Source organism: Delphinus delphis, chromosome 11, assembly GCF_949987515.2.
Source record: "Delphinus delphis chromosome 11, mDelDel1.2, whole genome shotgun sequence".
NCBI classification, from domain to species: Eukaryota; Metazoa; Chordata; class Mammalia; order Artiodactyla; family Delphinidae; genus Delphinus; species Delphinus delphis.
The window spans coordinates 39,394,799-39,421,736 of NC_082693.1; the positions used below are offsets into that span (position 1 = coordinate 39,394,799).

General features: G+C 42.9%; 1 protein-coding gene across 1 annotated transcript in view; it reads left to right on the forward strand.

The window, feature by feature from the left end:
- SPATS2 (spermatogenesis associated serine rich 2) overlaps positions 1-18,780 on the forward strand; it is a 75,990-nt gene extending 57,210 nt beyond the window's left edge. Inside the window, exons 8-12 of the mRNA XM_060024716.1 lie at positions 7,164-7,222; positions 12,037-12,146; positions 14,853-14,955; positions 16,141-16,355; positions 17,538-18,780. Coding sequence (XP_059880699.1) covers positions 7,164-7,222; positions 12,037-12,146; positions 14,853-14,955; positions 16,141-16,355; positions 17,538-17,849 — 799 coding nt within the window. The 3' untranslated portion in view covers positions 17,850-18,780. The remainder of the gene's footprint in view (positions 1-7,163; positions 7,223-12,036; positions 12,147-14,852; positions 14,956-16,140; positions 16,356-17,537) is intronic.
- Positions 18,781-26,938: the final 8,158 nt, after the last annotated feature.

A 26,938-nucleotide genomic window follows, 5' to 3' on the forward strand; every position in this document is an offset into this window, starting at 1 on the left:
TGACACATTGTTGGAGCTCCTAGCTGACAAGTTTAAGGCTGTTAAGGAGTAGGGCATGAAGTAGAACATGAGGCTGGAGTGTGTAAACTACTTCGGACAGTTGTCATAATATGTGTCGGTGAAAAGTGCCAACAAAATACACACTCAGCCTGCCTTTTAAATAAAATTTCTGTTTTATTGAAAGTCAAAAGGTACTTACTAAGAGGAGAAAATGGCTAATAAATTTGGGATTCTACAGCACATAAAGTCAATGTACGCCTGTGCTTAAGACTGAAGTTTTTCCTGGCTGATTCCTCATTCACCTTAGAAAAGTTATTTCCTTTTATTTGAGCTTCTCTTTTCTTCTTATAATAAACTTAACAAAGGCTTTTAGATCCTTAAATGTAAAGCCCATCTATAGAGATGCTGAAAATTTAGAAAATAATTTTATGAATGAAAGCACTTTCAAAAATGTCTAAAAACCATAGAAATAAAGGAATGGGCTACTGTTATAATGTGTTATCAGAAAGGTACCTAGCACTCTTTAGTTTTAAATTATTCTTCAGTTTTCACATGTTTAGTACATTGATATCTTATTTCTACTAGCTGCCTCCATGGTTCTCAATATTCTTTGATTTAAAATTCTAACCCTTTAACCATCTGTGAAAATAACTAAATACCATACGAAGATTACTTGACAGTACCAAACATGTTCAATCATACTATCTGATTTATTCATCCAGATTTCTGTCCTGTGCAGAGGGAACTTTATATTTTACTTTACTATTAAAAGGAATTTGAGTCTTAGGTTAAGCTATTTGCCTAACATGACATCGTAAGTTGCAGACTCAGTATTTGAATCTGTGTGTTCTGACTCCCAGTAACCTATGCTCTTCATCCCACCCATCACTGATGGCTCACTTCCCCACTAAAGCTTGAGAAGAAGGCTAGAGACTCTTGGTGCATATCTCATATGTTATCTCCTCCTCAGCTTAAAGACTGTGTAACAGAGAAACCCCACTGCAGGGAATTTAGGGACTAAGGAATTCAGTTGTTATAGAATAGGGTTAGAGTGAAGAGGACCAGGATTTTGACTGAGCCTATGAACATCTTTAAAGGATTTTTTTAGTTCAATAAAACAAAACTATAAGAAGGACCATTCCATCCAAAATATTTAATGTTCTTTTTATGTTGTAATTCATAAGGGCCTAAATCACTCTTCTGAAGTCACAATTTGGAGTGACTTGCAATTCAGTTATTCTTCAGGTCAGATCTTAGTTGTGGGAAAGGCATGAAGATTTCAAGAGAAAGGTTACTGTGGAGGGGGTCAATTAGAAAAGATTTCTGGGAGGAAATGAATCATTATCAAGCCTTGAAAACGCATGGAATTTACACTGGCAGAAAGGGCGGGGATCCTTTAAGAGATATGATATAAGCGAAGGCATAGAAGGGACATGTAGGGACTTCACAGTGTAGCTAGAGCTAAGGGGCAATAGTTGAAAGTAGTGAGAGATAAGTCAGAGGCTAAAGTAGAAGGAGAGCGTTTGATGAAGGAATCTGAATTTTGTTTTTCTTTTTTTTTAAGTTTCCTTTATTCCCTCTTATTTTTACTATATTTCCCATAATTATAACAATTGTTTTTAAAAAAATAGAAGTCATATAACTCTACCACCTTAACACATAATTAATTTTTTATTTTTTGTGTTCCATTATCTATAAGCTTGCGTGATCTTAATAGATATAATCATAGTGAGATTGTAGTTTTGTAGTGTATTCTTTTCACTTAAATTATCTTTGATTCACCTCTTTATAACTGCCTGCACTGTGTTAGTATGTGTATGTGTTTATTTAAGAATTTCTAGGGACTTCCCCGGTGGTCCAGTGGTTAAGGCTTCACCTTCCAATGCAGGGGGTGCAGGTTCGATCCCTGGCAGGGAGCTAAGATCCCACATGCCTCACGGCCAAAACACCAAGACATAAAACAGAAGAACAAATTCAATAAAGACTTTAAAAATGGTCCACATCGGGAAAAAAAAAGAAGAAAAAAAGGGACTTCCCTGGCGGTCCAGTAGTTAGGGCTCTGCGCTTCCACTGCAGGGGGCACAGGTTCAATCCCTGGTCCAAGAACTAGCATCCTGCATGCTGTGAGGCGTGGCAAAAAAAAAAGAATTTCTAGACAGTGGATCTGGAACATATAATGATTTACCAGAGTAATATGAGGGCATTTTACTAAACATATTCTGCTGAAACTGAGAAATCAACATGAGTACAGAAATAAGAATAATTGCTGTTGCCATTTATTGAGGTATTATTGTATGTCAGAAACTTTTATGCACAATATCTATATATAACAATATCATTTGTAATATTATACTCATTTTATAGATGAAAAAAATGGGCACAGAAAAAAATAATTTGCCAAAAGTCATACTTGTTATTAAGTGATACTTTTCCACTATATCATACTTCCTTTTTTGTGTCTTACCAGGTATCTCTGTTTGCCTTTATTTTTTCAGTCTTCGCCTTCCTAGTCCATATATGTCTCCCTTTAGACGTTGCTATCATATCCAGAGAGAAGGTTCAAAAAAACAAGTCCTGGTCTAGGATCAAGTCAGCCACTCGTTATGTGGCTTAACACTCCAACTATTTTTCCTTACCAGCTAGAAACTTGAACAATGAGCTCCTTGGTAATCTAGATTGCTACTGTTTCTTTTTCCCAAAACATATTGTAAAATATCATCGAATCATATGGTCTCTAGTATTACTGTAGAATCGAGATGCTTTGACCACTGGAGAAGAACAGAAAGGTTTTCCATTAAGGGCCTGTCCCACAAGAACAGCTTATATCCACATTCTAACGTCTTAAAAGCTACTTGAGATTCTTGAAATATGAAAATTACATCACATGCTTTGTAAAGGCCTCCTAACAAAGAGGAACTGAGTTTTCATAAGATTCAAATTTGATTTAATAAGCCGATTCTTTCCATTCATTTTACCCCAATTGTTCAGCTCAACAAAATGACCTGGCTGCCTAACTGGTGGTTTTTGTTTCTATTTTGAGCCCAGATGTGTGTACCATACTCATAAAACCAGTGCTGGGAATACGGTGTTTTATGAAACACTTGAAGCATCATTAATTCTCTGCTCACAAAAACTACTGAAAATTCTCTTTTTTGGTTGTTTTATCTGAGAAGGGAGAAGTGTCTTCAGAGAAATAAAGGTGTTTGCATTGGCTTTGCTTTGCTTGGATTTCTGCTTTAGTGGAATTAGAATAAATAGGTTTTAGGTTTTCAGCAAATAAAATCAAGTTCAAATGTTTTGTAAGAACATTATTGAGTGGTTTAGAGTATAAACGCTTGAAATAATTAGCTGGCTCAGGAATTGCCGGAGTCGTTTCTATTATAACATTGTTTTCTAATGCAACAACCATAAACAAATGACAGTTCACAGTTTTTTGGTACCAAGGAATTACTGAAGGCAATAGCTTTAATCAATAAGCTACACATGTTAAATATATTAATTAAAGGGCTTGTTTCAAATGATGGATATATAATGTATCTTAGAGATATTAATGGTGACGCTATGGGAACAACTACTCTGACCAACTAAATTACGCAAAAGCTTTAGAGTAAGTTGAGGAAATGTGAAGATGGTAAAAAGTCTTGGTAAGGAGAGAAGGAAATAGAGAACATTCAGACATTTACCAGTCTTTTTCCTTAACAGTGACAAGACATCCAAAACCATCTTTCATGGTCAAAGAAAGGATATGGAAATTCTCTATGCTGTATGAGGCCCAGGCTTAATAAGACCTAGTGTCTTTCTAAACAGAGTCCCAGCAATATTTAGTGGATTTTCATTATCAGTTTCTGAGTCCAGTGTTCTCAGATGCTCATCATCATGTATTTCCATTCAGGAAAGCCTTGACAGAACAGTTGCAAGCTTAGTACCCTCAAGTACTGAGTAAGAAAGGTAACAGAAAGTCTGGCAGTCTGAATGAGCCTTTCGTCACTCTCTGAGAGGACTCATTGCTTGTAGCTATGGCATCTGAAAACTATTACCTCAAACCACAGGTACTTTTGAATCTCTTGGCCACAGATCCATACTGGGACCGCCATACAGCTTAGAACAGGTGGAAACTTTAGCTTAAGTTTCCTCATTGTCAGAAAGTTGTATTACAGTAAATTACTATTTTTAATTGTGAAAAATGCCTCTGCTATTTATCTTATGCTTAGCCTACTTCCCACCTTTGCACTCTTCTCACCTTCTCTGTTTATTTTGTGATGCGCATGTTTCCGCACTTAAACTTTCAATATACAGAAAAGTTGAAGGGATAGTACAGTGATCAGTGTATTTGCTCTGTGTGTGTGTGTGTGTGTGTGTGTGTGTGTGTGTGTGTGTGTGTGTGTGTGTGTGTGTGTTTTGGTGGAACCATTTGGAAGTTGCAGACATAACATGGCCATCCCTAAATGCTTTAGTATTAATTACCTAAAATACAGTTATTCTTCTACACAACTGTAATACATTATGTGATGTACTTTTAAGAAAGTTCTTAATAGTGTTTTGTTTTGGTGTCAGCCTATCTTTAGTGACGCTCTCAGCTAGGAATGCCTGGGGGCACTCACCTGGGCCCCTATGAGCCAGTGTTGTGGCGGACTGACCCTTGTGGTTCTTACTATTGCCACATGCACCTCAGCAACAACTCTCAGGGCATTTTGAAGAAAAAAACAAGGTTTATTACTCACAAGTCGTGGAGGCTACATGGCATGCCTGGAACCACACAGCAAAGTGTGCCTAAGGAGAGTACAGACCTGGGGTCATGCCTTTATTGGGGTTGAGGGTGGGGTGCCTAGGGTTTTGCGGGTTCTTTATTAGTAAATTTAAAACATAAGAGCAAGAAAGCATGGGAAGGAAAAGTAGGATCACTCCAGTGGGTCAGTTATCTGGGTCTCCCAGGGCCTTCTAAAAGGGGAACCTCATAGGTGGGGTGGCCTGGCTCTATGAATGTCGGCAACCGAAAGCTTAATGTTGGGCACTTACATTATAACCAAAAAAGCTAATCGTCGGGCACTTACACTACATATGATTTAACATTTATTCATTTTTCCATTTTAAAGACTTGTAAAAAATTTAATGAAAAATTGCCAAGATTCATCAGGCTTTTCTCTGAGAAAATATCCCAACAGTTAGCCAATAGATTCCTCTGTTTAATGCTTGGCTGACATCACAGGACCTTTCAGTAGGTGTTATCAATAGATGGTAACATGACAAACAAAAAGAAATAGAAGTGCTTACTGCTTTTCAGTGTTTTTTTGGCATGAAAGGGTAAGCTTTTGTTTCGTTTTTAATTGATGTGGTCATACGGTTGCTCACACACTGCCCTGTGAATTTCTTAAGAAATGAGTTATTCAAGAGACAAAGGTTATGTAAATGGATGCTAATCATTCTTGCAGGGAAAAAAAAGTACCATCGCGATGTAGTAGCTCATACTGACACAAAAAAGTCTTATTGTGACAGTGCAGAACTTTTTTCCTTGCTGAAAAAGTATCATGTGACATTCTACTTTTTCATAATAAAGGTTGTTAAGCTGCAAAAGTCTTACTTGTTTGCTGAGCTCTTTTAATAAACATTTTACAAGCTTTGTCAGAGACAAATTTGTCATCTGATGGACACAGTGTCTGCATCTTAAGGTGATTCAGCGGCAGAAGAGGTAATGATAAACTCGAAGCCTGGTAGCTCCTGTCTCAGATGTGCTTCTGTTTTGCCTTTTAGGTATTCCAAATGCTGCTAGAGTTCTTGGAGCAAAATATTTGCCAAGGTTTGGGGAATGCTTTCTTAGCAAAAGTATTGCTACCCTATCACAATAGTTGTATCTTCTCTCTAGTCTGGTGCTTTGGGATTAATAATGCCAGCCAAATTTGTTTCTTTACAAGTCTGTGTATTAACATCATGCGTAATGATTATCAAACCTGTGTTCTCCAGCACTTTACTGTAACAGATTTTGCTCCTTGAGGAAATGTCCCTGCCTTATACTTTTTTGTATATCTCACTATAGTCTCCATATTAACTACTTTGTGCCAGCATAACAACATATTGAGCTAAATTGAATTAGACTGTGTGTGTGTGTGTGTCTATATGTGTGTGTGTGTGTGTCTATATATACATATATATATATGCATATGTGTGTGATTAGTTTTACAACCAGAAACAAGAAGAGAACTTTTATTAACGCTGTAGTTATATTCCCACTCAAAAGGAGAAATTAGAATGAATTTCAAATATGAAGAGATTTGGAACATTTCCTGTGTGTGCAGGTATTAAAGTTTTAGTTTTGTGTTTTTGTTTTTGGGGTTTTGTTTGTTTGCCACCGCTAAGCAAAACTGATATGGTAAGGAAAATTATTTTCATCCAGAGGTTTAATCCTAGGGCAGCCTATTATTTCTTTATATGTTCGCTGAAGGTGGTGGGCTCTTATCTAAGAACATAGAAAAGCTTTCCCATACAAACCGTTTACATTTGCAGTGGAGAAAATTCTAATTGACCATTTAATGTTCTTTTTCTGTAAAAAGCCTTCCAGAAACCTTTGATTCCATCTTTTCTGGATTACTATTAAACGTTTACCTGAAACCAGCACAGTATATGTATGTCTTTTAACTACTCTGCATTCTTAAGACTAAAGCACCAGTGGACTTGGTGCAACTGTGCTAAAATGTTGAAGAGCTATAAATCCTAATCGTGGGTAAATTTATCCTGCCCTAGCAGGAGTGTTGCCTGGTAAAAATTCATTAGAAGCAAAGCTGTCCAATTTTATAGACCAAAATATAAAATAAAAAGTATGCACACATGTAGAAATATGTAATTTCCATGAGGACTTCCGCTTTAGCACAACTTACCAAGAAATGTTTTGTAGCTTGCTACTGCCATCTACTGGTTCTCAACTCTTAGATGAGTAGCTACTGGTTTACTGTAATATAGAGAAATAAAAGGGAATTAGGTTTCTTTATTGGAATCTTTCAAACAGTCTTTGCTGAGGGTGAGATAGGATTTTCATGTGGTATATACAGTGTTTATTTTGTAGTATGCTTTTAGGGAACAAACTCATAAGTCTTTCTCCACTATTAACAATGTGCTGTGTTCCTGTTTGAGTTTCTGATCAAACCTTTTTTCCCTTTGTCATCCCTTCCTAGTTTAATGGATCGAGAAGTGGCATTGCTTGCTGAAATGGACAAAGTGAAAGCTGAAGCAAGTAAGACTGATCTTTCTTAAAGCTATTACCTGCCTCTCAACCCCCATAACGAAAGCTCAATATAGATGCCACAATAAGAGTTTATATATTTGGTTAAACAGTCTTGAGCAGTTGTACCATGCTGGCATAGGAATCCTTTCAGGTGAAACAACTTTACAAGAGCCTGTTTTTCAATAGTGCCAAATTTTAATATTTTGAATATAGAGTTCAGAGACTACTTCATGATGTCTGCCACCACAGCACCAATTAAGGGAATTAAGGAAAATAAAGTATCTTGCAGGTGCCTGGGTTTTACTTTGTTTTTTCCTCCAGTGATTGAACAATTCCATTGGATTTCTTTCTACTTGGAAAAAAACCTTTGGCATGTTCAGAGGAGACGTCACCAGGTTGCCTACAATTAGTGTATACCTTCCTGTCATTACCTCTCTCAGAACTTCCTTTGTTTTCTCAGGTTGTAGAAACCTCACTCAGTGTCTGTTATCATTGGGTAGGGAAAAAGTCAATTAATTGAAGGTTCAGGATACCCATGACGAGGGTTCTTTGAAAGCTTACTAAAATGGAGTCTGGAGGAATAGTCTAACTTGGATAATTTGTGGGGTTTTATACAGAAGAACGAGATATCTGTTTTTTGTCATTCTATTAAGGGTTAGGTTAAAGATACACAGCTATATGAAAAGAAAGGAATGCCAACTGCACCTTGTACAATGGCATTGATTTGGAACTTTTCAACAGTTTTTCCTTCGTGCATTGAATGCCAGATTTGTAATTAGGAAGGTTGTTTCTTTTAACCGACTCTCAAACTGGTGAGAATGGAAATAGGTTGAGATGATGACTCACAATTAAATCATTTGTGTCTGTGGTCATGGGCCAGAGGAGGCAGCTTTGAAGCACTGAGCTGAGTTCAGTTTTGATCCATTTTAATGAAATTTTAAGTATATAACAGAGATGCTATCCATTGTTTTTCAGAGGTGAGATTTCATTTAAATTGAGTGGTATATCCTGAAATTTCCGGTGACAGTTTCAGTCCATTCTTGTACCTATGTGTTCTCTTTTTGAAATTGAAGTTTCAGAGAAAATAAAATTAGTAAGAAGACATAGCCCCTAAAAAAAAAAAAAAAAAGACATAGTCCTTAACTGTTGAGAAGAAGGTGCTTTTTTTTTTTTTTTTTTTTTTGCTACATTGGGTCTTTGTTGCTGAGCGCGGGCTTTCTCTAGTTGTGGTGAGCAGGGGCTACTTTTCATTGCAGTGTGCGGGCTTCTCATTGCGGTGGCTTCTCTTGTTGCGGAGCATGGGCTCTAGGCGCGCGGGCTTCAGTAGTTGCAGCAGGTGGACCCTAGAGTGCGTGGGCTCATTAGTTACGGTACGTGGGTTCCAGGGCGCGTGGGCTCAGTTGTTGTGGCTCGCAGGCTCTAGAGGGCAGGCTCAGTAGTTGTGGCGCACGGGCTTAGTTGCTCCGCAGCATGTGAGATCTTCCCGGACCAGGGCTTGAACCCGTGTCCCCTGCACTGGCAGGCGGATTCTTAACCACTGCACCATCAGGGAAGTCCGAAGGTGCTTTTTAAAATACATCTTTTATAGAAAATTTTGAACATATTTCAAATAGAGAGGCTAATATAATTAACCCCCAGCACCCAGCCTCAACCAGTTATCAATTCATGGTCAATCAATTATCAAATACAGTCCACCTCTCTCATGCTAAAAATCTTAGTTCTCAATGACACTAATGTAATTACTCATTTACCAATAATATCAAAAAGGTGTTTCTTTTCTTTACATATTATAGTTTATTAATTATACGTTCATAGTACTTCACAATTGAGAGTTTTTTCACACTCATTCATATGTTATGTTAATATCAACCTTATGGGAGAGTTAGGTTTTTGGATTTTATTTTGTTTTATTTTTTTCATTTCATAAACGAAGAAACAAGTTCCTTGGAAAAATGTGAGTTGTCCAAGGTCATATAATTAGGCCCTCTGAGTTATATGATATGTGTAGAAATCTTTACTTGACACATCTTGAGATCTGTAATTTTATCTTAGAATCCTAGAATGCTGGAGCTGAGAGAAAGTGAATTTGATACAAATGGCAAATAGGTTTTATCTTGGGAGCCAGACCAACAGATCATTTGTATTTGTTGGGCCTTTGTATTGAGAAACTTTTGTATGCATATTCCTAACTTACTGGGAAAGTGTGCCCTTATCGGTTAACCAGACATGGGCATGAGCAGCCCATGGGTGGCATATGTGTGGCAAATTGGACTAAGTAAACTTGCTAAACACATTCAGCTTTACACCTGATGTAGCTCTTTAAAAATTCTATTTTTTTCTCACGTAAATTTGGCTAGTTTCTCAGTAGGTTACAGGATTCTGTGTATAAGTTAGGAATTGAGTTTGACTGCATGCCATGGAATGGCCTAAAGAAATGTGAGCTTCTTTTTCTCTCATGAAATGAAAGGTCCAGAGGTAAGCAGTCCAGGGCTGTAGGGCATCTCCAAAATGATATGAGGGGACTTCCCTGGTGGCACAGTGGTTGAGAGTCCGCCTGCCAATGCAGGGGACATGGGTTCGAGCCCTGGTCTGGGAAGATCCCACATGCCGCGGAGCAACTAAGCCCACGCGCCACAACTACTGAGCCTGTGGTCCAGAGCCTGCGAGCCACAACTCCTGAAGCCCGAGCACCTAGAGCCCGTGCTCTGCAACAAGAGAAGCTACCACAATGAGAAGCCCACGCAGTGCAACGAAGAGTAGCTCCCACTCACCGCAACTAGAGAAAGCCCAAACACAGCAACAAAGACCCAACGCAGCCAAAAAAAATAAAATAAATAAACAAATGAAAATTCCTCCTTCAAAAAAAAATGCTCTGGGTAACAAAGCAAATTTTAACCTTCCTTAGATTAAATATTAGCATTTATCCATCTCTGTTAGTGTAAACCTTTTAGTGCTTTCAAAATATAAGAACTCAGGGAAAACTCTGAGTTTTCAGATGAAACACACAAATAAGGCCAATTATCAGTTAAGTCTACAAAACGAAAAATGGCATTTAAACGCACAGTGGTGTCTAGATATCCTTGATACTACTATTTAAATAAATAAGAACTAGGTTTCGTGCAATTACAGCTACTAAAGTTAAATCAGAATAAAAACCAAGTCCTGGGCTTCCCTGGTGGCTCAGTGGTTGAGAGTCCGCCTGCCGATGCAGGGGACACGGGTTCGTGCCCCAGTCCGGGAAGATCCCACATGCCGCGGAGCAGCTGGGCCCGTGAGCCATGGCCGCTGAGCCTGCACGTCCGGAGCCTGTGCTCTGCAACGGGAGAGGCCGCAACAGTGAGAGGCCCGCGTACCGCAAAAAAAAAAAAAAAAAAAAAAATGATATGAGGGACCCAGGCTTCTCTATCCTTCTCCCCAGCCATCCTTACATTGTGCTTATGGTCAAAATATACATCCTACGGCTCTAGTCAGGGAAGGGCAAAATGTTACATGCAGGCTAAGACTCCTTTAGAGAGCTTTCTAGTAAGCCTCGCCTCTGAATTCTGCTTAGATCTCAACGGCCAAACTATACCACATGATACAGTTATGTGTAGCAAAGCCAGGAAATGTAGCTTTTTTTTTACCTAAGCACATTGGTACCCAACAACATTAGACTTCTGATAGAGGAGAATGGATATTCAGTCACTAACAGTCTTTGCTACAGTCTACCCCTCAGCTACCCTGCAGTCCTCTTTTTTCCAAAATGAGAACACACTCACCTCCTTCTTGATGGCAACACCTCCACAGTCTCCTCTAGTTCACGTATTCAGCTGAAAGTCCAGGACTTCTGGGTAGTTTCAGATCTTCCAACAGCTCTGGTTATGGTATATTGTGGTCTGGCATTCCATAAACTGAAAGAAACGTTATTACATAGATAGGGAGAGAAGAGGATAATTATAGTAAAAATTCCCACTTGGACATGCAATGATCAAAGCTTACTGGACAGGAATAGTAGAGTCCCTGCCCCAGTGGTAGAGAACGTTCCTTGGTTCATTTGGCAGCCCCTAGATCTGCTTCCTGAGAGAATTTCTTTTGCCCTTTGTCCTCTGTAACCCCTGGCTTCCTCCTCTGAGAGAATGTTTATTGTCTGTCATTCTTCATGGCCATACCTGAGTTACACATCTGGGAGCAAGCCAGAGAAGATGCTTCTTGAAAGGCTGTAAATAATCTAATGTCCATCATTAGGGAACTTGGTAAATAATTGTTGTATATCCACATAGTAGAATACTAGGTGGCTATTAAACAGAGTGAGGGGAATCGAATGTATTACTAAGGAATGAACTTCAAGACATAGTAAGTAAAACTAGCGAAGGTAAAGGAGGGACCATTGTGAGGGGAAAAAAGAGAGAGATTGTATATGCAGAGAGTATAATGGAAAGTATATATAAGAAATTGTTACCAGTGGTTTCCTCTGGAAGTCAGAAGTAGGAGGGACGGTTTTATTTTTCATTTTATACCCATTTATTCTAGATGTATTCTTTACCTTGTGCATATTTTTGTTTTAATTTATATGCGTCTTGATAAAATTTTTTTAAGTGGGAAGAGGAGAAAGAGAAATGACAAGTGATGTATGAGTCTTTATGATTCATAAAAAGCATTTACCATGTAAACTGCCTTCAGAGTCCCTCAAGAAGGTGGAAACTGGACCTTTGGTATTTTCACTTTCTGGATGGGTGGGCAGCTAAGCCTTTGGCTGTCCAAGTACATCCTGCAAGGCCTATACTTCTAGTTCTTCTTTGTCCTATTTAGCAGACCGTAAGAGTCATGCTCCCTTTCCTCTACAGTGGAAATTTTGCTCAGCCGTCAGAAGAAAGCCGAACTTCTAAAGAAGATGACTGATGTGGCTGTTCGGATGTCAGAGGAGCAGTTGGTTGAGCTCAGAGCTGATATCAAGGTAGAACCTCCTTCTCCTTTCTGCCTTTCTTCTTACCCTCAGGGACTAAAGTGCTGTATCTAATATATTTAACTCGTGATCTCCTCTTCCCAAACCTGGCCCTTTTCCTGGCCCTTTCCCTCTCTCTGTAAATGGTACTGTCATCTATCCAGTGTCCAAGCTGGAAACTTTAGGGAATCTCTCCTTTTCCCACAGTTCAGTCTATCAGCAGACCCTGTCCCTTTGACCTTCAGCGCAATCTCGGATCTGACCTTTTCCCTTTGTCTCCACCACCACCATCATGATCAAGCTACAGTGATCTCTTGCTTGGACTTTGTGGTAGCCTCCTAACTGATTCCACTCCTCCTCTTTGCCACTGCCCTGGCCTCCCCACCCCTTCATATCTGTCCCTCGCATTACAGAACTTACTTCAAACTTCCCGTTGCTTTCAGGATAGGCTATAATCCTTAACGGCCTGTAGGGCTCTGTATGGTCTGGCCCTTCTGCCGTGCTTTGCACAGCATCCCCCTTGTCCCCTCTGCTCCAGCCGTACTCGCTCTCCTTTCCACAGGCATACCCTGTTCCCTCCTGTGAGGGCTGCTGCACATGCTTTTCCATCTGTCCAGAACATTCTTTTCCCTCCCCCTGCCACTCCCAGCACACATCTCACTCCTGACCTCATCCTTCCTGACTTTCCTGACGTGTCCCCCCTGTTTTGTGCCTTCCTAGCACACTTATAATTGTATGTGCATTTGATTAATCTGCCTTTCCCACTCGATAGTGAACTTTACAGTGACAGGAACTGCTGTGTCTCCAGTGCCCTGGCACAATGCCTTGGCACACAATAGGTGTTCAGTAGATAGTTAAATAGTTGGTTGGTCAATTCTGATTTTATGAGAGAAAAATGAGCAATTTGAGGTGTTGATTATATTGTAAACTGTTTATAAAGATTACTTGGATTCCACACTCAGATGTCTTAAATTCTTATATAAAGAACAGTGTTTCTGAGACTAAGATGGGAACGTGAGAGAGGTTGGGTTACTCATGGGTAGTTGTGGACACTGACATTCTAATTAATTGTTTCTAAACCGTGAACTGTATGGCCTTCTCTGCTCCTGTGCCCTAACTCTGCTCTTTCTGAACGTGTGAGATTTATTGCCATATTTAAGAGGAATACATGCTGGGGAGGCTATATAACAGCCTTTGTAAAATAAAAGCATAGATGGAAGATCATCTGAGACCTTACAGGCATCCCTGTTACCATCCTGACCCAGTCTTTCACACAAACCTATGTCGCGTTATTATTCTCTCACTCCTTCCCCTTAGTCTATATTGGGGAGAAATAGTGAAATCAACAATGCAAGTTTTAAATTACCGTTTTCTGATTAACTAAGACTATATTGCTAAATTTTGTAGAAAGTCTTCCTCGCACTGATGCCAGTCAGTCTCATTCAACTATCTGGGAGAAGCCAGAAACCCCTTTGGAATTAGATAAGAATTCTGGCTCTCACAGGCTTCATCTGTTCCCCTTCCCACGTGGTTGAAGAGCTGCTAGAAATATTTCTGCAGGCTGACTAAGGATCTGTTTCTCTCCACGTTTTCAGTGTACTGAAGTGGGTGCTGTGCAATTTAAATGTCTTATTTCCAGATCATTTTATTTCCGTCATTCCTGTTATGTCTTTGGCTCAGGAAACCCTAGAATGTGTTTCAGAATTAATCTCAGACTGATATTACATGTCTGAAGGCTTTGTTATAGAGATTCTTGTGGTTTCCTAAGTCACAGTATACTCTGAAGCTTTAGGACTTCAAGTCCCAGAGGTAATTTTCATTTCTCCTCTCCCGTTTATTGCTTCTCGGTGCAGCCCGAGGATTCTGATGCACTTGATTCCACCCCTTGAAAATCCAAAGTGGAATTAGGCCACCCCCGGTTAGAGAACTGCTCTGAGTTCAGTTCTTCTAAATTATATCTAGGCCTTTAACTTTTCTTTCTTACTCTCTTGTACATCTGAAAAAATGATTCCAGACTACCTTAGAAATGGTTTGTTGAAATAGACCCCCAGAAGCACTTTATTCCTGACATGTTTCTAGCCCCGCTATTTCTATAGTATAGTTAGTTTTTGACCCAAGGGGATGGTTACTTCTCAGCTCAGTCTGCTTAAAAGGATTAAATTACTTGCAGCACAAACTCTTCTCATTTGCAAAGCTGACTTTTCACATGAATGATTTTCCATCTCAAGAAATTGTTCCTATTACAAGGACTAAAAAATCCTACTGTATAAAGCGGTTGAAGTGGGTTTACTAAGGAAGTTTATATTAGAGAACACCAAATCATCTATTTAAATTAAGGAATCATTGTTGTAACTTATGAGCATTTCCGCTGCCTCTGCCTGTGTATAAAATGGAACAATGGGGAGAGTAGCTAACAGTGGAGAGAAAGGTGGTCCTCCATCATGAGTTCCTTCTTTCTCCAGAGTTTCTCTTGATTTTCACCTAATGACCATTAGCATTTCATAAAGCTCCCAAATGGACTTATCTTCGGGCCCTTAAGGAAAATGACTGAATTTTGTCCATCACCCAGCATTGGTAATATGATGGCCATGTAGGTAATGAACTTTGAAGCACAAAAAGAAAACAATTGAAAGTAATTGTTTCATCTGTTTACAGCAAGCTATAAATCCCACATATATTGTTTGTCTCACTGGAGGCTTTTCTTTGTCTTTTCTCCAGCACTTTGTTAGTGAACGTAAATATGACGAGGATCTGGGACGAGTGGCCCGATTCACCTGTGATGTAGAGACCCTAAAGAAGAACATAGATTCATTTGGACAAGGTGAGGTGCTGAGAGATTCAGGGCGCCGGAGATGGTGATGAGAAGACCACCCTCTACTAACTAGAAACTGAAGTGCCGATTGGCTTCTCCCCTGATTCTTCCTCAGTCCCTCTTGGGTTTTGGTTTGTTTGCTTGTTTTTATGAAAAGGAACTCTGAGATACTTAATAAGTCAGTGGACACAGATGCTTTGAGCTCTGAGGCTAGGCATTTTCCAGCTCCCTAAACTTGCGGTCATATTTCTTCATCATTTCCTGCTGAGCTGAGAGGTGTTTGGTATATAGTATAAAGAGCACGTGGCCCTGGAGTCAGACCAAGTTTGAATCCTTGCCTCTGCACTCTACACTGGGCCGCTCATTTTACTCCTCGGTGGAGATAGCAATACCTGCTTTGCCTAGCGCATAATAGGTGTGTGTGGAGGCGGGGCACGGTGGTGCCTCTGTGGTGAGAGCCTGTAGCGACACATCAGTCAAACCCAGACCCCGAGCTTGGCTCCTACGTTCTTTCTGTCTCGGTGTGAAAGTGAAATAAATGTTGGACCTAGGGCAGTGATTGTGAGTTCAACATTAGCCCAGGCTTAAAGCCAAGGAAAAACATCTATGGGGTACTTTTAGACCGTTGAATTCTGACAAAACTTGAATTGAAAATATTAGTATTTTTCAGCTAGATTGATATTTTGAATTTGGAGTTATTTTTGCAGAAAGAGCCTTGGGAAGATAGATATTTGTTGTAAAGACTAGTTCTGTTCATATGTAACTCATCTTGCCTCATTCAAATTTTTAAAAAAGAATTTGGCTTTTTATTTAACTTTTTCTTTCTTTTTGAAGTCTGTACTTTAGAATGTTCCTTGCATAGGAAAGCGAACATATGGCCCGTACTATTGTTCCTAGGCTTAGTCAGCCGCTGGAGCCAAAGCCAGGAGTTTAGGTGGTAGGAAACGCCAAGAAGTCATTAGTTGGTGGGGGGATGGGCCACTTACAAAGCAGTGGGGATTTGGCAGGAGTGGAGGAAGAGGGCAGAAGGGAGATTTTCCTTCCCGTTACCTATTTCTAAGCTTATCTTTACAAATACTCAGATAGACAGTCCTTTATCCTAAATTGCTCATTGTGAGATGGAGAAATAGGGAATACGTTACCCACCATGCTCTTCTATCGTCTGACCACATATCGCTCACATTTCTGTCTCAGTGTCCCATCCAAAGAACAGCTATTCAACCAGATCTCGATGTAGCTCGGTGACATCTGTGTCTTTGAGTAGCCTGTGTGATGCCTCTGCTGCTTCCTCTTCCACCTGTGCCTCTGCTCCCAGCCATACAAGTGCTAACAAGAAAAACTCGGCACCGGGGGAGACTCTTGCAACCACAGCAAACTCCAGTGGCCGGCCCTACCAGCCTCATCGAGAGGTAACCTAGCTTCCACACTGAGCAACTTACGAAGAAATGCTGCCAGTTTGTCACAGCTTCAACACTGACAGCTCAGTACATTACCTTCCTCTCTTTATGCCCATTCCACACCTATTTTGAATCCCTCCAGCCTCAGTTATTTCCAGAGAAAGCATTTGGTATGTATGTTCCAAATCACCAGCCAGTTTAGATTTCCTGTCGCCAAGACTGCTGACTTTCTGATGTTGGCAGTGATCCTAGCTTTGTAGGTAGTAGTATATTGCCTGGTAATTGGTCACACTGGGAGTCATGTACCCATCTTGAAGTAGAAAAGCAGCACCACTAGAAAGTTGAAGTATAATCCATAGTTTCTTTTCCTTGGGTTGTTTTTTGTTTTTTGTTTTTTTCTGCGGTACGCGAGCCTCTCACTGTTGTGGCCTCTCCCGTCGCGGAGCACAGGCTCCGGACACGCAGGCTCAGCAGCCATGGCTCACGGGCCCAGCCGCTCCGCGGCATGTAGGATCTTCCCGGACCGGGGCACGAACCCGCGTCCCCTGCATCGGCAGGCGGACTCTCAACCACTGCGCCACCAGGGAAGCCCCTTTTCCTTGGTTTGAAGGAGATACATAAGAGCAGTCCAAGGCAGTGCTGTCAGTAATTCTTCAGACTGGTATTACATTGGAATTGGAGGACAAAAATAAAATGCTATGCCATAAGCTTTCTGGGTTGTGATGTGAAAGGTATGTTAAATGTCACAGCAGCGTGATTTAATCTGTGGTTCACGATATATAGCAGAGTAGATCATAGTGATGTTTATTTTATTATTCCAGATGTTCATTATCTTTACAAATGGCTTATGATCTACAAAATTCAGACGCGTGATAAGATACTTGCCCAGCTGAGGGCTTGTAACAACCTCAGAGGATGCTCTTTCCTCCTTTTCTGCCCAGCTAAAGAAAAGCTCTTCAGTGGAGAAGAGCATAGGGGTGAAAAGCAGGGGGTAAATAGTGAATGATTTATTAATTCTGATTAGTGTCTAGATTGGATTGGCTGATCAAACTCTGTGGGTTTTAAGAGAGAACTGAGTCCCAAGCCTGGGCTACCGCTATTAGGCTTTCAGAATACTCCTCAATAAACTGAACTGGAGCAAACGGGGTGCCCTAATGCCACAGTGCTCTGAACATTGTCTTCTTTTATCCTTAGGTATTGCCGGGGAACAGACGCGGAGGACAAGGCTACAGGCCACAAGGCCCAAAGTCCAATGACCCCACGAACCAAGGACGACATGACAGTGGGGGTCGTTACAGAAACAGCTCGTGGTATTCATCCAGTTCCAGGTACCAGAGCGCTCCATCCCAGGCGCCAGGAAACACTAGTGAACGGGGCCAGACTCACTCTGCAGGGACCAATGGAATTGGAGCCAGCATGGAGCCCGGCCCACCCAAGCCCTCATTCAAAAAGGGGCTCCCCCAGCGCAAACCCAGGACCTCTCAGCCTGAAGCCGTGAACTCTTGAGGGAGATTCCAGCTGGCCTGTCTCTTCTATCCCACACAATTCAACTTGGTAACTGGACTTTAGGAAACTTGTAGTTAGATTTAATGACAGAAAGAAGTTTGCGCCTTCACTTTTAATGCCATTCTAAATATTTTGGTTCTTCTCTCCTCATTTCCGCTTTACCATTTTTTTTTTGGAAGGGAAGCTGTTTTTTCCCTTGACCTTTCCCAGTGATATGGATTGATTCTGACCATTTCCCCCAGGAGTCACCGGCACCTGTTGCCAGGTTTCCCAAGGGTACGCAGTGTTCTTCCCAGTACCGCAGGCCTTTCAGGGGCCTGAAGAGGCCTTCCTCAGCAACCCCTACTGTCCAGGTTTTCAGGAGGAGATGGGTCAGGCAGCTGGTCTTGCTGCCTTTCCAGTCTAAGCAGAAGCCACACTTGCCAGTCAGGTTCCCTGTAAACAACAACGTGACCAAGGGAGGCAATGAGGGGGTTGTGTACTGTCCAGGATTAGCCAGAGAAGGGGAAACTGAATGGGTGAAAAGGAAAGAACACTAGGAAACATTTGAGAATCTGCCTGTGCTCCCAGAACATGCCTGAGATTGACACTCAGATCGGGGTTTCAGCCTCTTGCTTGGCACCATAGCTTAGCCTGCAGTTTCTTCCAAATGCCCCAGCCTTGTTTCCTATTACCTTAGACTGCAAACCAGTCTAGGGAAGTCTATGGGAAAGTAGCATTTAATTAAAGGAAAAAAAAAGTCTTTCTTCGTTTCAGTGTTTGAAGATTTTTGTTGTTGTTCTCCCTCTTTCCTGATTCCTATTCTGACCCTGAACCAAATTTATAGCAATATAATTTGTGTTAATCTAAGGTGTTAACCATCAAAAAATTGCCTCTGTCAATCTTTAGAGTTGAATAAATAAAAACAACTGCATAAACGGTCCCACGTTTGTTTCACAGCAGGAAGTGACTTCATTTCATTACCTCTTTTTCTTTGGGCCTCATGGGGTAAAAGTCACTCGAACAGCTTGTTCGGGGCTTAAATGAGGGTGTCCAATTCCTAAGTCATTTGTCCACTGCTTACCTTCAGAACCAAATGAAATGTAAAAGCCAGGATGAGCAGATGCAGCGGTTCCTCTTGGGAAGAGGTCTGTAGGAGAGGGAATGGTGACTTTCTGAAGGAGAGCCTACCAGTTCAGAAAACCCACAGCTGCCAACAGCTCACCCAGGCAACCAAAGGTTCTGTCCACACCCCTGTCTTCCACTGCCTGTCCCTTCACAGGAGTAGTGGATATCACAATGTAACGGGGTTCCTGCATGTAGCAGGCGGTGCTGGTGCCAGAGTGCCACACCCACCCCAGCCTCTATGATTTAATAACAGCAGAGCTTTTTCTTCCCCAGCATTTGTTCTCTCAAGGCTGAAGCCCAGGCTGTAAGTGGCAGTGGTGCAGAACACTTAGCTGCCTCAGGGCTTCCCCTAGCTCTTTGGCTGAAGATGAGCTGCCAGGGTTCAGGTTGGCTGCACAGATTGAGAAAGAAAGAGAGAAAAAGTGTGTGTGTGTGTGTGTGTGTGTGTGTGTGTCTTTCAGTAAAGAAAACAATAGTCAAGGAGTACTAGGAAGCCATTTTCTAAGGGGCTGGCCACCTCATTTGGGGGAATTTATCCAACATCACCATCAGCCTGCTGTATCAGGAAAAAGCCCTGCTTTTCTGATTAATTGCTTACCTACACTTTATAGGAAATGCAGAGATTGAAGTGGCCTTGAAGAATTATGAGGTCTATGCCCGTATCCAGGTAAGACTGTATTTAACCACCTAAACAGATGGGAAGCCACATGTTTGTCAAAACTGCCTTGAAGTTGAAGTTAAAATCTCCTTATAGAAAAATATTTGAAGACTTTTTCTATGACCACAAAAAGTTTGAAAATTATGACTTTTTTTTTACACATTGTTTTTAATTACAAAAGTAGCATTTAAAATATCAAATAATACAGAAATATAAAAGGAAAAAGTTAGTTTTCCACTTTTTCATTCTGTTCCTCAGGGGTAATAACTGTTAATAATTTGGCATATATCCTTATAAACCTTTTCAAAGCATATATGTGCTTATACACATAGATATGTAGGCTTTTTTAAAAATAAATTTATTTATTTTTGGCTGTGTTGGGTCTTCCTTGTGGTATGCAGGCTTCTCACTGCGGTGGCTTCTCTTGTTGTGGAGCACGGCCTCTAGGTGTGTGGGCTTCAGTAGTTGTGGCACATGGGCTCAGTAGTTGTGGCATGTGGGCTCAGTAGTTGTGGCTCGCAGGCTCTAGAGCACAGGCTCAGTAGCTGTGGTGCACGGGCTTAGTTGCTCCGCGGCATGTGGGATCGTCCCAGACCAGGGCTCAAACCTGTGTCCCCTGCCTTGGCAGGCGGATTCCCAACTACTGTACCACCAGAGAAGCCTGATATATAGGCTTTTAATTTTTTGTTTTGTTTTTTACAAAAAAGGGAGCATACTATATGCATCCTACAACCTTTTTTTTAGATATGTCTAAACCATAATTCATTTAGGATCTCACGTTGTAGATATTCTCCTAAATTTGCCATTTGACTTTCTTCAGTGAAGAGAAGTGAGATTTACCTTAAGTTTGAACTGTGCAGCTCATTCTTTGCTCCCCACAACAGCTCTTCCTTCCAAGAGGAGGGAGGCTCTGTACCCTGGGCAGTTCCTGCTGTGTGTTCAGAGACAACCTTCCTAACCATCATTTCTCCTTCCCTTTCCATTTCCTCTTAGAGATCAATGTCCTGTCCTTTCCCAGCCTGAGAGATAAGATTGAAAGTTCAGGTTTACCTTTGTCAGTTATGTGCCACTTGAGAGAGAAAATTTAAATTAGCGTGGCCTCATTATGAACATCAAATATTCCGTAGGCCCCTTATTTGCGGCAGTTTTTTAAATTCACTTTTTAAAAAAGTAATACAGGCTAATTTTGTTAAAGGTACAAAAGGATACATGATGTGAAAGTGAAAAATACTCCCCTACCTTGTCCCACTCCCTAGAAGAAATCACTGATAAGTTTCTTGTTTATCTTTTCACAAATTTTCTAAATCCAAACATGCAAATATGTTTTTTCTTTCTTTTACATAAATGGAAATTATATTATGTGTATTCCTGAGCAATTTGCTTTTTTTTTAACTTGTCCTCACTTTTTTTTAAAGTATTTATTTATTCATTTGGTTGCACCAGGTCTTACTTGCAGCACACGGGCTCCTTAGTTGTGGCATGCAAACTCTTAGTTGTGGCATGCATGTGGGATCCAGTTCCCGGACCAGGGATCAAACCTGGGCCCCCTGCGTTGGGAGCACAGAGTCTTATCCACTGCGCCACCAGGGAAGTCCCTGTCCTCACTTTTTATAACTAGTTTTTGTTTGGTTTGAAGAAAAATCAATATATGTAAATGGTTTTAAAAAAAATAGTTCAAAAGGATATATGATGAAAAGTAAGCCTCCATCCCACTCTGGACTATTTATTCCCTCCCCAGAGGCAACCACTGTTAAGTTTCTTGTTTATCCCTCCAGAGGTTTTCTGTATTTATATACATATATCAGAAGAATGTATGCTGCTTAGACCTCTTTCCATGTCAGTATACGTAAATGTACCTTGTTCTTTCTATGGCTGCATAGTATCCCATTGTATAAATTTATCATAATTAGTTTTACCAGTCCCTAATGGTGATTTTCAGTTTTTTGCTATTATGTGTATTGATGAAATGAGCATATTTCGTCAATATAATACATACATCACTCATTACATGTGAGAGTGTACCTTTAGGATCAGTTCCTAGGAGTGGAGTTGTTGGCTCATACAGGTATTGATAAAGTACTCTTAAAAGGTGCATGGATTCTCACCAACAGTGTTTGGGAGTGCTTTGTACAGCTGCTGAGCTGGAAGCTAAGGAGAGAGAAAGATAACTAAAACACAGCCCTCTGTGGGGCTGATAAACTAGTTGGGGCAACTGACACACACAGATAAAAGAGTACAAGGTAATAGTCTTGCATGAAAGAGCCTTGCTGTCTTCTGTGAGTATGATGGAGAAACACTGCTCGCAGGGCCTGTGCTTGAACTTGAACCATACCAGCGGTGATCAGGCATTTGCTCAGTGGTTTATAGACAGGGTGACCTCGTATTTCAGAATCCCAAACCAGGGTACAGTCTTGTGAGTATGAATGTATGTATGGGAAACAACAGGATAAACTACTTTAGGTTGGGAGTGGCCTAGAAAAGCCAGGACACATGGTTATCAATCTGTGAACCTCTGCTTTGGAGAAGGTCAGTAGAGTAATGGCTTGTTGCCCTTGGAAATCCTGCCATTTGACCTAACAAAATGAGGGTTTGTCTTGCTTGATCTACAGGATTCATCCCACCTGGAGAGGATGATATGCGTACGGAAGCACACTTAATGGAAGAAATGGGTATCCGAGATGGCACATGTTTGAAGGTCAGCAACTGATACAAGGAGCTGTTTTGTCACTATTTTAACCAGTTCAGAGTACCAGACCATAATGCTGGTAGCAGAACATCACACCGTAAAGTCAGCCAAGCTGGACTTCTGGTGGCTTTAGCCACCTGCGCACATTCTTTGCTTCAAACACTGAGACACCTGCTGGGTGCCAGGCACTGTGCTGAGTTCTGAGGCAAAGATAAATGGTTCCAGCTCTTTCCTCAACCCCTTTGCAGGTGAAGGAACTAGAGCTCTTAGAGCTCAGCAGGGGCTGGTGGCTGGGCAGTGTGGTAGAGTAGAAAGACCCTGGACTTTTGAGACCGATACTTGGATTTTAATTCTGGCTTCACAACTTGGTAGCTATGTGACCAACTAACCTTGGGCAAATAACGTAACATCTTTGAACCTCTTCTTGAACTGGGAAGTGGAGACTGGTAACTACTTCATGGAGTGGTAAGGTAGGTGTCAAGCAGGTGCTGACAACAGTACCCTGGTGTCCAAGCTAACCTGTGACTAGTTCAATGTTCACTCGCCATAACTCCTTTACTTTTCTGTCTCTCGTGCCCTGTTAAAAAGTGCATGAAGGACTTCCCTGATCTCCAGCCTTACAGACCTAATTAACCAAAAATAAAAATAAAACCAAAAATAACCAACAAAATAGAACGAGAAATTAACCAAAAATAAAAAAGTAATACTTCAGTCACCCTATTCCTGCTGCCGCTTTTCTCCTCTGAGTGCAGATCCCCCCAGCATGGTGAGCTCTGTGCCCTCTTGTCCTGACAACTGTCAGGAAGCCACCCCCACTCCCGTTTCTGAGCTCTTTGGGTGGCACAGGCCTGATGCTGACGGCACCAACATGGGCAAACAGGGAGCAAAGGCTGTGGCAGGGTCCGAGGAGAGCCAGGGAACATCGTTTCCATACAGGTGCTGAGGGAATTTTGTTTCTAGTCTGTGACTCCCTACCAAGGGGAACCGCTATCTGAGGATTTTTCTGGGTGAGGAAACTCACGCACCATCACCACCACCAGCAAAACTGTTCTCCAGCACCCCCACCCCCACCCCTTCACAGCCGTCAAAACAGCAGGAACAAATACCACCCACTCTGATTCCCCAGGGAGAAGTCAGGTCTCCTTTTTTATGTCTCTCTTCAACTTAACCCAGTTAGGCTTTCTCTGTAACTAGATTTCAGACAAACCCATTTTCTGGTGCTGCTAGAACACGCAGGTTGAGAGACTGAGAAGATTTCTCAGACTCCCTCCCTTGCTGACTGCAGGCAGGACTGGTAAACTGGCCTTCCGGCAGGCGGGGCCCACGGTCGACTGCAGCGTATCCCCACGGCCTGAAGTCCTGTGGCTGTTCACAGTGGGCACTCATCAAAACGACCACACCGTCCCCTTTTAATAGGCTGTTTACCGAAGGATAGGACAAGGCACCCCAGCGTTGTGGCGTGGTAGCAAACTGCTGTCAACCTAGTTAACTCCCGGTTCAGATCTCTTTCCTCCACTTAACTAGCCATGCGATATACAATAGCTTATCCAGGATTCCCTTTTAGAAAGTTTACTGTGGTTTCCTCACACTAGCTAGGATCCTCCACTAAAAGAAAAGGCATGGCCTAGAATGAGACAGCTGAGGGGCGGCCAAGTACTGGAGGCCTCAGAGTATTCCAAAATGGTGTGTTTGTTTTGGTGGGAATGGGGAACCTTCAGCGAGGCTTCATGCTGAGCTCATTTCTGGGGTCCCAGCACCCAGGGGCAGGACAAGTGCTCGGGGGGACTCTCAATAACAATCACAACCACTTACTAAGCTCATCTCACTCTCTCCACAATCCTCTGAGAAAGGATCATTTCACAAATGAAGGAACTAATGCTCTTCGAGATGAGCGCCCGTCCCCCATCCCTGCCCAGGGTCACACAGTGGCAGAGCTAGAATTGAAACCTAGACTAGTTTGACTTGAAAGCCTGAGATTCCCCACCACACCACACAGCCTGAGAAGGAGAGACAGACCTGGGGACCTCCAGGAATGAGGGTGGAGAGAGTAGGAAGAGGAGAGGAGACGGGAGGGGCCCTGGACTCTGTTCCTCGACAGCCACCTGTTCTCACCGGCTGCACACAGCAACTGACTCCGCCTGCACTTGGGAGGGGGGCTTTTTCCATCTTTTGTGTCTTGAGCGGTTTTTTCTTGCTTTGCTCTTCCCTCCTCTCTCTCCTTGTTCCTTTTGTAGATAATACTCCCACAGGCCTCCCACGGCAGCTCCAAAACGCAGCCTCCTGAGTTTCTCCTTGTTGACAATGGCTCTGAGCTATCTCTGAACAGGGCTCCTTCTCAACCTTCCCTTCCCTGTGACTCCCCACTGTGGCCAGTGAGTCAAGAACTGGGGAAAGGGGAGAAGAAGAGGAGATTATAGTGGGGAGCCCAGTGGCCCCTAACCTCCCCACACACACCCTGCCGTGCCCTGTTGTCTACACGCGTGTGTGTGTGTGTGTGTGTGTGTGTGCACGCGTGTGCACGCGTGCATGGGGGGTGGGTGCGGGGGTTGTGGGGGTGGAAGGAGGAGGCAAGGAACTCACCATAAGCCAGGTCTGGCAGGAAGACCTGAGGGACTAGGTAAAGTGAAAGAGTGAAGTGGGTTGAGATCTAGACACTCATCTAGACGGAAAAGGCACCTTAAATCAGGCCAGGCCAAAGCAAAGGGTCAGTGGCTGCATCTCTACCCCATACACACTTTCACACAAATTCTTTGAAGGGCAATGGGGGAAGCGGTTTAAAGCCCAAAACATTGCTGTTTCATTCTGTGATAAGAAGAGTGATCATGACATTCAATAAACGTTAGTATATTTTCTTCTCCCAGAAATGGGGACCAGAGCACCAAAACAGTGACACAGGCATTGTGCCTGGAGCTTCTGGAGGAGGCAGTGCATCTTAACCTCTCCGCCTCGATGTTTTCATCTGTAAATTGGCAATTATAACAGTGACTACCTCACAGAGTTACGATAAAGGTTAACCGGATAATCCAAGGAAAGCACTTAGCACAGTGCTTTGACACCAAGTCGATCTCAGCTATGGTGGTTCTTTGGGGCACCCCACGTATTCTGTCTACCGCCTGCTCACCCTGACCCAAAGCATATGGTTTGGCTTGATGTTCAAGACCAGCACAGGCGGAGGAGATTGAAGACTCAAAGTCTGAACACTTGGGCTTCCACGGGAGGGTCGTCTGGATCTGATGCACACGCCAGATGACCAGTCCTTGTGAGTGCCACACAGCTAGCCTGGGGTTGTTTCTGAGTCCTCACAGCGGGAGCCAGCTATGCTGGAGTGAGGCAGACTCTGGACCTGGGGTTGGGAGTGTGTCAGGGTTGGAACCTTAGCCACTTACCACCTTGGTTACCTTGAGCGAGTCTCTCCTCTCTCTCTGCCTCTGTTTACTCATTTGTGAGATGGAGAGGAAGTAGCATCTACTCTGCATGTTTCTCAGGGCTCCCATAAGATCCAAAATCAGATAATATTTACATGTTGCAAATGTCACACGCTGTTCTACATCCTTTAATCTTTTAATCCTCCTAACAACCCTCTGAGGTAGTTATTGTTCCCGTTTCACAGAGGGGAAAATTGAGTCATGCAAGGAAAATCACAACAGCAAGTGGCAGAACTATATTCGAACCTGGGTAAGTAGCCTTGTTCTCAAGTTGGGTGCTTTCCCTCTTAGCCTCATCCTTTCTCTCAAGGTGAGCCGATTCCTAAACTGCAGCCGCTCCTCAGCAGAGCGCTTGAACGTCGCCTGGAGGGGCAAAGATGAGTCGTTGGGGGAGGGGTTACTGTGCAGCCCTGGACCCATGTGAGAGAGTGGGACGCTGGGGACTGGGGGAGGGGGACGCTTCCTCTTCTTCCTGCCCAAGCACCAGCTCATTTTAATACAGGTGCCTGGGGCTTTGGCCCTCGTCACAGATGAGGGGTGGGTGGAGCGGGTGACACTCCTTCCTTTCCGATGCTGCTGACTACGGTTGTGTCTCCTAGAGGGGTGGGGGCGCTGAGCCTTCCGCATCGCTCGTTCGGGAACAAATTGCTGTTTTGGCCACGGCGGTTCCTCTGGGCGCGGGCGGTAGCCGCGCTCGCTGGCAAATCGTGGGAGGGAGGAGGAGCGGCGCTGGCAACGCGAGGCTGCTGGGACCGACGCAGCGCTGGAGACCAGTGAGAGACTGCCGCCCAGGGCCCGGCTCCGCACCGCCCGCCGGCCCCTCCTCCCCACCCCCTCGCTGGAGGTGGGGGTCCCTGCAGCCCCCGCTCCCTCTTCAGCGCAGAGCCTAGTTCTCTAGGACTAAAGGCGCTAGGGGCAGCGGAGACTCGGTCCTCTCATTCCCCGCCCGCAAAGACCCACTAGCGCACGGTTAGGAAGTTTCCCCCGGCGTCTGACATCTACTGTACCCTGCCTGTATTTGCAACCTGACCCTTCAGCGCAGCCTGGGAGCGGCAAAGGGGGACAGAGAGAAACACAGGGGCAAGACAAAGGATCTGGGGCGCCCCCATCCCCACACACCTCATTTCCACTTTCCACCCCTCCACCTCCCGGGCACACACGGAGAGCGTCGTCTAAACCCTATTTCCAGGACTACCCACCCTCCTATTTCCTG